This window comes from Enhydra lutris, unplaced genomic scaffold (genome assembly GCF_002288905.1).
Source record: "Enhydra lutris kenyoni isolate GAN:26980312 unplaced genomic scaffold, ASM228890v2 scaffoldscaffold14, whole genome shotgun sequence".
Taxonomy (NCBI): Eukaryota; Metazoa; Chordata; class Mammalia; order Carnivora; family Mustelidae; genus Enhydra; species Enhydra lutris.
Window position 1 is genome coordinate 32,255,162 of NW_019154098.1, and position 12,091 is coordinate 32,267,252.

Below are 12,091 nucleotides of genomic sequence, written 5' to 3' on the forward strand. Positions count from 1 at the left end.
ACTGATTTTTGGAAATATGCTATTGTAAGCTTTAAAAATGGAGATATGAACCTGTTTACCCTTCTATCAGTTCTTATTATTTGACTATAAATAACCTCAAAGACACCATGCCTACCATCTCTTGAAAAATAAGACCTGAACATTTTCATCAGGAAAGAGGACACCAGAGAGTAGATGTAGGAAGAGGACATAAAATGGCAGAACAGGAAAGCATGGTTTTAGTCACCACATCCTGAAATAGTGCTAGACCTACATGGACGCATGTCTTCAGACCTGATGGATACAACGGAACCCAAAGACACAGGAACATGGCTTGACAAAGTCACAGAGAAAACTGATATGGGAGTCAGAATTAGGAATCTGGCCTCCTGAGTGTGATCTCTAGATAAGAACACTAAAGTAGCTGAGACAAAATTTTCAAACATCCCATACTCAGTTGGGCTGGTGGATTCCTCGTTTTATTTGCTATAAATGTATGCCCTTTGATGTAACTTTGGTTAACCTATGAAGCCATAGTCTCTACTTTAAAGGCTTTTGGATATGACCAAATCTCTCTAAAATGAAGTCATAAGCAAAGCAAAGCCTCCATATCCTCTTTCTGGGTAGATTTCTCTCCCCTATGCAAATAAAGCAGCATTATGCCTACAGGACTCTACCCAGAGTTTACTGTTTTCTTAGCTGATGGGTTCTACGTGGGGTTCAACCCCTCCAAAGCGAAGTAACATGCAAGGCCAGTGCACGCCTGCACAGCTATCTGTCCTCCCTCAGCCTCTATTTTCTTAGTGGTTTTGGTAGTCATGGAGGCACATCAACCACTGTCTCGACACCCTGACAGAACACGGTGAGAGACTTGAGAGCCCAGAGGAAAGATGACAAGAACAAACACAAATAAACAAGAAGCAGCGCTGGCTGTGGGGGGCAAAAATGAAAGTAGGTAGCATGTCAGCTCACACGCTGGAGAGCCAAAGACACACATGACTAACTCCCCTCAGGCCAGGACAGGGCCAGTCCCCAAGCCTGCTCCCTTATTTAACTTTGTGGAAGGTTTTCAGTGCTCTTCCGTCTCCATGTTCAAACTGCATGAGAAAATGACCGCATCAACCCGCAGAAAGATATACGCATCCTATAAGCAAGGGGGCATGGAACTGCAGATCCCCACATTCACAGGGCTGTTCAGACAGACGGCACCTGTCCAAATGCATCAAATGTCTGGTGCTCACCAATAGTGTAGAACCTCTTCAGCTCACTCCTCCGAGAAGGATGCTTCTGGGTATTGGTTGCATTGTTCTGCTCTTCTTCAATGATGGGCGTCTTGGGTGTGGGGGGCTTACTGGCTTGTGGCATCTGCTTTCCTGCAGCAGCCAGAGGGTTGAACCCTGGAGCAGTAATATCCACCGACTGGGACTTTTTCTTCAACCTACAGGTAAAGAATACCAGATACTGTGGTTACTTGCTCGAGAGACACTTGTTTCAATTTCATCATAATTTTTTTTTCAACAACTGAGTTAATATTTGGCCCTTAAATAGAACCAAGTTTATTCAGAAATTATAGACCTTCTCTACAGTATCTTAAATTCTTCAAATATTTGTGAAACTATTTGGGGAAAAAAAAAATCTGCCTAATCATTTTAACAGATTTTGTTAAAAGGTATTAGAATGTAAGGCGATAAAGGATTTTTATTTTTCTAACAGCAATTAAAATGTGATGTCAGATAAAGACAATGCATTTGGCTACTGCTTTTAGTTCCAAAAGGAGTATATTTAATGCTATAGTAAAACACTAGTTAGAAATAAATAATTGCAACCCAGAAGGAAATAATGAAATGATTATTTGGGTAACTAGAGGCTGCCAGGGCTTCTCTATTTAATCTATAATAGCATCTTAGCTGTAAAAATTATAGAGTTCACATTATTTCTCCAGACATTCTCATGGATTGCTCACTCCTATGTTTTAGAGAGCTGACATGAGAACTCACATGGAAAACAAAAGGCTATCCATAAAATTTCCCCCCCTCATGCATAGAGAACGTTTCTCTTGGTGTAAACATTACTGATAAATGATATGAGGTAAATATAAATATGTCAAGCTACACAACTTTGTATTTGTAATCATAACTGAACCTTAAGCCCAATCTACTCTTGGCTCATGGTACTTCTAGAAGCTAACACTAGGTGTCATTTTTCAAGTCTAGATTCCACATAGAAAACAAGTTGGTAGTTTTCTTTATCAGATATAGCAGCCACTTTGGAAAACAGTGTGGAGATTCCTCAAAAAATTAAAAACAGAGCTACCCTATGACCCTGCAATTGGCACTACTGGGTATTTACTCCAAAGATACAGATGCAGTGAAAAGAAGGGCCATCTGTACCCCAATGTCATAGCAGCAATGGCCACGGTCGCCAAACTGTGGAAAGAACCAAGATGCCCTTCAACAGATGAATGGATAAAGAAGTTATGGTCTATATACACAATGGAATATTACAAGGTCATCAGAAAGGATGAACACCCAACTTTTGTATCAACATGGACAGGACTGGAAGAGATTATACTGAGTTAAATAAGTCAAGCAGAGAGAGTCAATTATCATATGGTTTCACTTACTTGTGGAGCATAAGGAATAACATGGAGGACATTAGGAGAAGGAAAGGAAAAGTGAACTGTGGTAAATTGGAGGGGCAGACAAACCATGAGAGAGCTATAGAAACTCTCGACTCTGAGAAACAAACTAAGAGATTTGGAGGAGAGGGGGTAGGAGATGGGTGAGCCTGGTGGTGGGTATTAAGGAGGGCACTTATTGCATGGAGCACTGGGTATGGCACATAAACAATGAATCTCAGAACAGTGAAAAAAAAAAAAAGATACAGCAATCATACTTGAAAATTGCAATTTCCTATGTTTTGCACGTTTATACCTCCAGACTCTATTTAGGCTTTTCCAGTACATTCTTCTATATTCTGCCCCACTGTCAGGTCCTGCTCATGTTTCTAGATTCAGCTTAAAAATGGTCTCTTCTGGCATTAGAGCGTGGTGTTTTAAGACCATTGACATTGGAGTTAGAAATTCTAGGCTTGGGGTGCCAAGGTGGCTCAGTCGGTTAAGTGTCTGCCTTTAGCTCAGGTCATGATCCCAGGGTCCTGAGGTCAAGCCCTGCATCAGGTTCCTTGATCAGCAGGGAGTCTGCTTCTCCCTCTACCCCTCCTCTTGCTCAAGATATCTCTCTCTCTTTTTCTCTCTCTCACATAAACAAATAAAAATCTTAAAAAAGAAAGAAAAGAAAAGAAAAGAAAAGAAAATCAAGGTTCAAACACCATGTCTATCACCTAAGCTTTGAAACCTCAGACAAATTATTTAACCATCTGGAGACAGAAAAGCAACAAAACAATAAGAATATGAAGCTCCTGTCACCCAATTATTGTTATTTTATAGGGGACTGTTACCCAAAGGATAAAAATTAACACTTTAAAGAAAGAATAGCCAAGGCTTGATGTCAGATTGATAACAAGGGAGGAGAAAGAAGAGGTAGAAGAAAGGGGATTCCAAGGTTTCTGGTATAGGAGATAAAGTGGACTAAGATTTATTGTGGGAGAATGATGGACTCCTAGAATATGCTCCTCCAGGAGCACAGTTCCACGGAATCGCATAGTTTTTAGAATACAAGCAGGGTTGCATTACAGATTTGTAGTAAAAAATTTAGATTTTGGATTATCTTGTTGATTATAAAAAGTGTTGACTAATTTTCATTGAATATAAAAGCAGGGGGAGATTGGGGAGGGAAGCGGGAGGAGAACAAAGCTGAGTGGGAGAACAGGATTGGGCAAGAAGACTTCCAAGGACCTTCAGATCTGAAGCATCTACAAGCAGACACAATTCATGCAGCAACTGGTAAAATTATTAAGTTTTTGTGTGGGAATCAGGGCCGGACCTCAAGACATTGTTTACAAACAATAACTTACATATAGTCATAGAGACGTCCTGGCAAGAGTCAAAGATCATACGACTGACCAGGTGCATCTGGGGCACCTGGTAGTACAGTCATTGAGTGTCTGACTCTTGGTTTTGGCTCAGATCATGATCTTGGGGTTGTGAGATTGAGCCCGGCATCAGGCTCCATACAAGTGTGGAGTCTGCCTCGATTTCTCTCTCCTCCCTTTGCCTCTCCCCACTTCTCTAAAATACACTTATTTTTATTTTTTTTAATATTTTATTTATTTATTTGACAGAGATCACAAGTAGACAGAGAGGCAGGCAGAGAGAGAGGTGGAAGCAGGCTCCCCTCTGAGCAGAGAGCCCGATGCGGGGCTTGATCCCAGAACGCTGGGATCATGACCTGAGTCGAAGGCAGAGGCTTAACCCACTGAGCCACCCAGGCATCCCTCCAAAATACATTTTTAAAAAAATGTGTATCTCATTGCTAGACCACATCATCTGTAGTAGACTGTGAATTAACATAGTTATCATACTATATATTTACTTTTTCCTTTTATAATTTTGAGAAAAATTTAAACTACAGAAATACTGTTATTTAACCATTAAAATTATTTTTGTTATATTTCTTTCATTAATATTTGTATAAATCTTTTATCTTATAAAGAATAGTTATATTGAAAATAAATGTCATCCTCTGGGCAGCTTCCCATGATATAGACCTTGGTATCTCATATCATTCCACAGAGGGGATTATTCATAATTAACTCTAAGCTTCTATTTAATTGAATTTATTAGAGCAAAAACTTTTTTAAAGGAATAAAAATATCAATTAGTATAAGATTCATTAATGAAAGCAGTATTTACTACAGTTTAGCAATTTCACCATCACCCATATGATTTTAGCCATACCCACATATCAACTACTTAGTATTCATGAAAATTGAACTGCTTTCTCCAAACTGCCAAAAAATATGTTAAAAAGTGCTCAACAGCATTAGTCATGAGAATCACAGATTATGACCAAATTGAACTCATAGCACACCCATCAGAATGGCTTCAAGGTGAAAGACATGACATTAATTGTGGAGATAAGGAGCTATTGGAATTCGCCAACACCTGATGGTAGGTTTGCAAATTGGTACGACCACTTTGGACAAATGTCTGGCAATATCTGCTTAGCTGAAGGCATGCATCTTTTTACTCACCAATTCTATTCCTAGGATATGTCCTACACAATATGTTCACCCAAAGACACAGTCACAAACGTTCATAGAGGCACTATTTTTAACACCTTAATATCCAACACAACCCAAATGTTTACTAACAGTAGAAAAGGGCAAATGCATTGTGATAATAGTTGTACAATGAAACTTGTACAGCAATGGAAATGGATGAGCTACAACTACTTGCAACAGCAAGGAATGTTTTCACAAAAATATGCTGGGCAAAAGCAGCCCGGTACCAAAGAAGGCATACTGTGTGATTCCATTAATATAAAGTTCAAATAGAAGAAAACCCACCTCTGATGTTAAAAGTGTGGGTAGGATAACTGCTGAGAGTTATAATATTGATGGAGACATGAAGGAGTTTGTAGGATTCTAGCAATGTTTTATTTCCTTTTCTGGGTACCAGGACATGTTTACTTTGTTAAAAATCTAATCATCTATGATTTTTGCAGATCTTCTGCACATACGTGATACTATCCATATGAAACTGACCAACTTTTCAACTTACTCATTTACAATGAAGATTACTTGCCACAAAAAGTGACAGTAAAAAGAAACAGAATGACAGTATTGGCCTTTAGCCTCCCAAAGATGACCAAAGTAGAGTGAATCTAAGGAAGGATCCTTTCATTTAATAGTATTTTAAAAGAATCACTCTGGCTGCTCTGGTGAAGTTTGATTGAAGGCTGCATCTCAAAGGTAAGGTGAGCAAGCCGCATGGAATGTCCTTCAAGGAGTAGCTAGCAAGAATCACCCAGTGTACCACAGAGTCGAGGAGATGTGGATTTACTTTGCACAGGGTTATCTACTTTTTTAAATGCCTTAGTCTTCCCAATAATACCATTCTTGTCCTAGTCTGGGGTTTGCAGGCTGGAGCTGAATGTTATAGTAGTACTACACACAACTAAGAAAGGCATCAAAATTAGTAAGAATAAGTTAAGAAATACGTTGCAGGTCATTGAGGCAACAAAGTTAATTTGTCCCAACATGGCTTCCCAGAAAAGCATACTTAGATGCACTAAGACTAGAAATATCATATTGAACCCTATACACTCTATGAAATCACACATATTTGACCATTTTCACCAACAGAAATGTCAATTTTCTTGGGTAAAATAGGTAAAGGGGATTAAGAGATACAAACTTAAGAGTTATAAATGAGCCAGGCAATGAAAAATACAGCATAGGGAATATAGTCAATTGTGTTGTAATCATGTTGTATGGTGACAGATGGTGACTTCACTTGTCATGGTGAGCAATGGGTAACATACAGAACTGTTAGGCATCTAAAACTAATATAACAGTGTACATCAATTATACTATTAAAAGCTATAATAAATTTTTAATATCAAGTTTCTATAGCTCATCTCATCAACTTTATTTCAAAATTAAATTTGAATTGTACTCTAAAGCAAGCTTTTTGGGAAAAGGGAGCTCAGGGGAGTCAGAATTTAAGGGAAAGTTATTAAATTTTATAGAAAGAAAGCAGGTTGTGCTCTAGTTCTCAGAAAAGATTATTTTCAAAATATAAGTGTAACAACTTTTATCTCAAATTCATACAGACTATTTTTATCACCAGAAACTGTTTCAGAATTGATCATTTACTAAATTAAGGTCTCATATTGTAGCATGGCAGCAATGACAGCTTAGATTGGAGAGAGTGCTAGCTACAATGGATGAAGTTCTACGTCACTTAAAAATGTCTCCACATCCCACAAGTCCTTTTCAAGTAGCCTCTTTGGAAAGAGCAAGTAATTGTGGGCTCCAAAGGCCACAGACAAGCAGAAAATAGCCCTAAGGCATTTTCCCTGTCCCTTTTGCCCTTCCTCACCAGATAGTCTTCTCAATCAACACCTGAAGGGTGTTAATATTTTCATTGTTGTTGCTGGAGTCTGGAACACTGCCAGTAGCTTGAGTAGCTTCGCTGGCTTGTCTAAGAAAATACTTCTCTGTGTAGGTTTTTAGAAAGCAGAACTGTGTGGGTAACTGAATTACCCCTTTAAAGATCCTAAAAATGACTACTGTGATTGGCAAGGAAACGTGCAAACTACTACCTTCAATTTCCAAATTTCACAAAGGGAAGTCTTTCTCAATTTTTAACAGTGTTCTTAATTAAATATGTTAAACAAATGTAAATAGCATAATGGAATATGTAGGTGTACAAGAGATAAAATACTCATTGATATTAAGTGAAACATTACAAACAGAGATAAAAATAATCTCTTAACTGGCACCAAAAGAATCTTTGTTTAATGTGCTTTGCATTTCCAAAGGAAAATGGGGCTGACATCTTGGATGGAGAAAAGGAAAAGAGTGAAAGGAGCCATCCCTTTTGCCACTGCCCCACTATGTAGACAATCTAGTGGTTCATAATCTTTGCCCTTTATTCTTCCTCTGTTTTTGAGCAGAAAAGAACTATTCCTTCTCTTCTCCACATGTATTCCAACACCTTTTTTCAGTCTGGTAACAATGTTGGACACTTTTGAGACTCAGTTTTCTCATCTATAAAATGGGGATAAAACGTACCCAGCTGGGTTCTATAGATTATGTAAACATCCTCTGTGAAAGTGCCTAGCAGAGCATTCACACAGGATATTCTCAGTAAATGGGGGTTCTAACCTCTTTGTAAAAGGATGTAAGGGAGGATGTAATTTTGTTCTTCAAACTTCCAAGGGATGCTGCAGAATTAGAACAGTTTCTCAGGATCCTTCGCTGCTACACTACTCAGGGGCTATGCTGCATTTTGTAAGGGGGTCTCACATTTTCTGCCATGTGGATTTGGGGGAAGAAACAGAGAATAAAGGTTTTTGTGTGGTGTACAATGTGCTATCTCTCCTATGAGAGTCCCCAGATCTCCTGGAAAAAAAACTGAATCCATCAAATAGTTTGCTTGAGTGCATACATTTTTTTAAATCTTTATGAGCTGAATTAAAATAGCAATTAATTAAAATATTAAAATAGCAAACTTGTAAGCAGAGGTATAGACCAGAGAACCATGGGAAGGACAAAAACTTGAAAGGAAGTAAGAGGGGGGCTTTGACTTTCCTACTCTGTAAAAATAGGATTCATGCTCATTTCAACTCGTTCTTTAAGGAGCAAGAAAAGCCCTATAGGTCAATGATGAAATGAAGTCACAGGAACTAGAGGAAAAAATAAGTGGCAGAAAACTTCCAATACCAACCAGTTTAAATGGGATTATGCTCATAATAATCAACTAAATTTCCTTCTTACATAATTTATTTCTACTTTACTAGAAACATGAGAAACCTTCCATGTATTTTCCAAATCACTGAGTAGAATGCATGCATCTTTGCTTAAATGAGTTAATGGACACCCCAAAGGTCAGGGTTTGCACCAACAGCAACTAAATATGGCTTTACGTTGCCAACCATAGAGGACTGCTCTCAAGGATCTGGGTTGGTTGTCTATTTCAATAGCTTTGCCCACGGAGACAGCTTCTCTTAAGCTTCCTTACCTTTAGCCCTTAATTACTATTGTTTATTACTCGTCTACTCTTTTGGGCATCCCTTTCCTTTTTCTCCTACATTGTAGGGTTTTCATCTACTATCACTAGCCTTCTATCATTTGCCATTCAAGTTATAGCCAAGCAATGCTTGTCATCTTTCTTTGTCTGCCAGGCTCTACATCTTTTAATAGTTTTGCCATTTTGTCTAAATACCATATGATAGAATTCTACCTTAAGCCTAAACTAAATCCTCCCATGACTTAAATGTGTAAGGAGAAAAAAATGGTTTCATTTAGTTTGAGTTCTTCACTGGAATTATACCTCGCATCAAATGGAATTCAAACTATACCTTTATTAGAACTAACTGGATATGCTCCTGAGTTCTGCAGCTATCTGACAAAAACGAACGCTCTACTATACGCCTAGTAAAGTCTTACGATGCCCTGGGGTATGGTAGCAACAGTTGAGAAAATCCACCATAGTATAATGAGAATATTCCTTAGGTCAGAGGAATTTAAAGTGGCAAAACAATAGAATATGAAAGCCCCATGTGTATGTATTTGACTGTGTGTCTCTAGAATAATAGCAGAGTGGTTAAGACTATGGACATGGGGCCAGATTCCCTTGAATTGAATCCCTAGTCTGATATTTACTAGCTTGTAATCTTGGAAAAATTTCTTAACCTCATCTTGTCTTGGCCCTCTCATGTGTAAAATGGAGGTATTAATAACCCCTGTGTCATAAAACTGACATGAGCATTAAGTTAACCTTTATAAAACCACTTAAAATACTTAGCATGTAGTGAGTATTATTATTTGCTTTAAACAAAAACACAAGCAAACATAAACAGTCACTGGATGTTTATAATATACAGGGCACAGGTCATGTATACATCATTTCATTTACTGATCACAATAAACCTATGAGGTAGTATCATATTCCTTATTATTAGAGGGGGCAGCTGAGGTTTAGAGAAAGAGACAGGGCTATAAACTAGAGATGCTAGAATCCAACCAGTACATTTTGACCAAAAGGCCACTCTTTGGAACTAGGGGATAGAGATAAATTTCAGCTGTGATATTTCCCAGCCAAGGGACTTTTGGCAAGGACCTGGACTTTCTACACTTCTTATTTTCTTACCCACAATGGTGGTAGTCATGCTATCTGCCTGCTTTACCCAAGAGAGTTATTGTGGGCACAAAATGTGTTAAGTCATGTGAAAGCACGTTGCAAATTTTCAAAAATCTACAGGACTGGTACTAGCTATACAAATTCACTCTTTGCCACATTAATCTGTTGTATACTAACAAATGTGCATGTATACACATAATACACGGATGTATGTAAATGGCTGTTGCCCTAAAACCCAACATTTTGTAGTCCTTTCCAGTAATTTCCAGCAAGAAGACCATCTGTGGTTTGCACAACTCATTACTGTTAGCAAAGCTGTCTCCTTGCTTCCTAAAAGAGCTGGTGTAAGGGTATTTTTTTTTTTTTTTTAAGTAGTAAAGCTGCTGAGAATGCAGATTTGTCCAAGTTGGATACTGTGGCTGCTGCAAAAATCTCGAGTCACTCAAAAAGAGCTTTGGAGAGCAAATGCCTAAAAAAATTTCACATTTCAAAATTAAGGCCTTTTGTTACTCCTCCTGTACAGTCTGACTAAAAATCAGCAGCTAAAAACAAACCACACACTCAGCAAAAAAAACAAACATATTCAGAAGTCCAACTGGAAGAAAATGACAGATTGGAAATCTATGCATTAAACCAAACAAACAAAGAAACAATCCAGCAAGATAACAGACTATGCCAATCACAGGCTGCTTTGTAAGTGCTATGCCTATACTATTCTTGGTGGCCCTAACACAGGAACAAAGCAGAAAATCTCATTAATGTAGAATCAGGATTTACACAACACAACCTTTTACAATTCTAATCCAACGCAAAGTGTTCCAACAGAAGTATCCTTTGGGAGTGCAAATTGGTATTAGTTAATGGGACACCAAAACTAGGTACCTTGTTATAAAAAGACATGTTTCTAGCCTTGTTTTCATCCTAAGAAACGTATGCTTTCCTATTTGGAAATACAGACAACAGAGAATTCAAGAATCAAGCCACAGGTGCCAAGATATGTAGGAATGGTTTGCTAGAGCTTCTCTTGTTAAATGCAACCAAATTCAACTCTGTGAAGGGCAAGACCAGTGTCTATAACATAAGTTATGTAGAAGCATACATGAATTCACTGCTATTATACCTAATTCTATGCTAAAAATACCAGAAATTAAATCCCAGACCAATCTGCCTCTCTAGAGTTTAATAAGTCCTGACATAAAAGGTGAATATTTCTTATAGACCTTTCATGGAACAGACATCCAAATCCTCCAGGTTTGCCAGCTGGTTTATTTATACCTGTGTTCACACCAGCCGAGAGAGGAGAGAGAGTAAAAAGTCCTTTTGATGAGGAGTCCTTACCACCAGATTAACCTAATCCCTGTATTCACAGAAATCTCAGTCTGTTCATCAGTTTATTTCTAGGATTTAGCATGGTTCTTGCCATCTAGTAGGCAATAAATAAATAGATTATGGGATGAATGAATGATCTCATCGTGGGGGAAAAAAAAACACGAGAAATAATACAAAAAGATAAGCAAGTTCACATGTAAAAAAGCTATGAAAATAAACTAAAAGAGTAAGACTTTGGACAGTTTGGGAGCAGATACAATGATCAATTTAATTCATTCATTTAAGATAGCCTTCTTCCCACCCCACTAGGAATGCGCTTTTGAATTTAAAAAAAGGAAATACATTCAAAATCTCCACTATGACCAATGTGAACAATATTTCAATTCTTTATTCACTAAATCCAGTCTTACAATTTGTAAGGAAACACTCTGTACTTTGATAAATTGATATCCTTACACAAAACTTTGCAGTGGTGGCATGGAGAAGAGGAAGGAGCAACGACTCTGGAATTGGGTTCAAGTTCAGGATCTACTGCTTTTAAGCAACCTAAAGAAGAAGTGTTTTAATTTTATTGACTAGAAATATCTACTTAATATTTTTGGAGCACTCATTAAGAGTTTTGCACATTATCTTTCCACTATGAAATTTCAAAGCACTAAGTTAATAGTAGTAACATTTTCACGAGTTTCCCTTTCCATGTACTTTCCAATTATACTACTATATTATAAGCATTCACCTTGAAATTACACAAATTTCCAATTTATTTCAGTTTTTGCCTTGGAACTTCAAAGCCTTTCAGCTAGAAAAATCCTGAACGTACAAACACATTATGCAAATCCAAAGATTAGGGCTTGAAGGATTTAGAAGTCAAATTCTTATAAATGTTAAACAGTCCTCTACAATAACTCACAGAGATGAAACTTAATTTTATTACCTTTGATGAAATGATTTGTAACATGCTATTGCCACACTGAATGCATTCTGTTTATTCATTTTAGTAAGAAGAAATCA

General features: G+C 37.6%; 1 protein-coding gene across 3 annotated transcripts in view; it reads right to left on the bottom strand.

Moving 5' to 3' along the window:
- Positions 1-12,091, bottom strand: part of LOC111146578 (oxidation resistance 1) — a 350,514-nt gene that overhangs the window by 208,584 nt on the left and 129,839 nt on the right. For all 3 annotated transcript variants that reach the window (XM_022502184.1, XM_022502185.1, XM_022502183.1), the window contains exon 2: positions 1,221-1,417. In XM_022502184.1, coding sequence (XP_022357892.1) covers positions 1,221-1,417 — 197 coding nt within the window. The remainder of the gene's footprint in view (positions 1-1,220; positions 1,418-12,091) is intronic.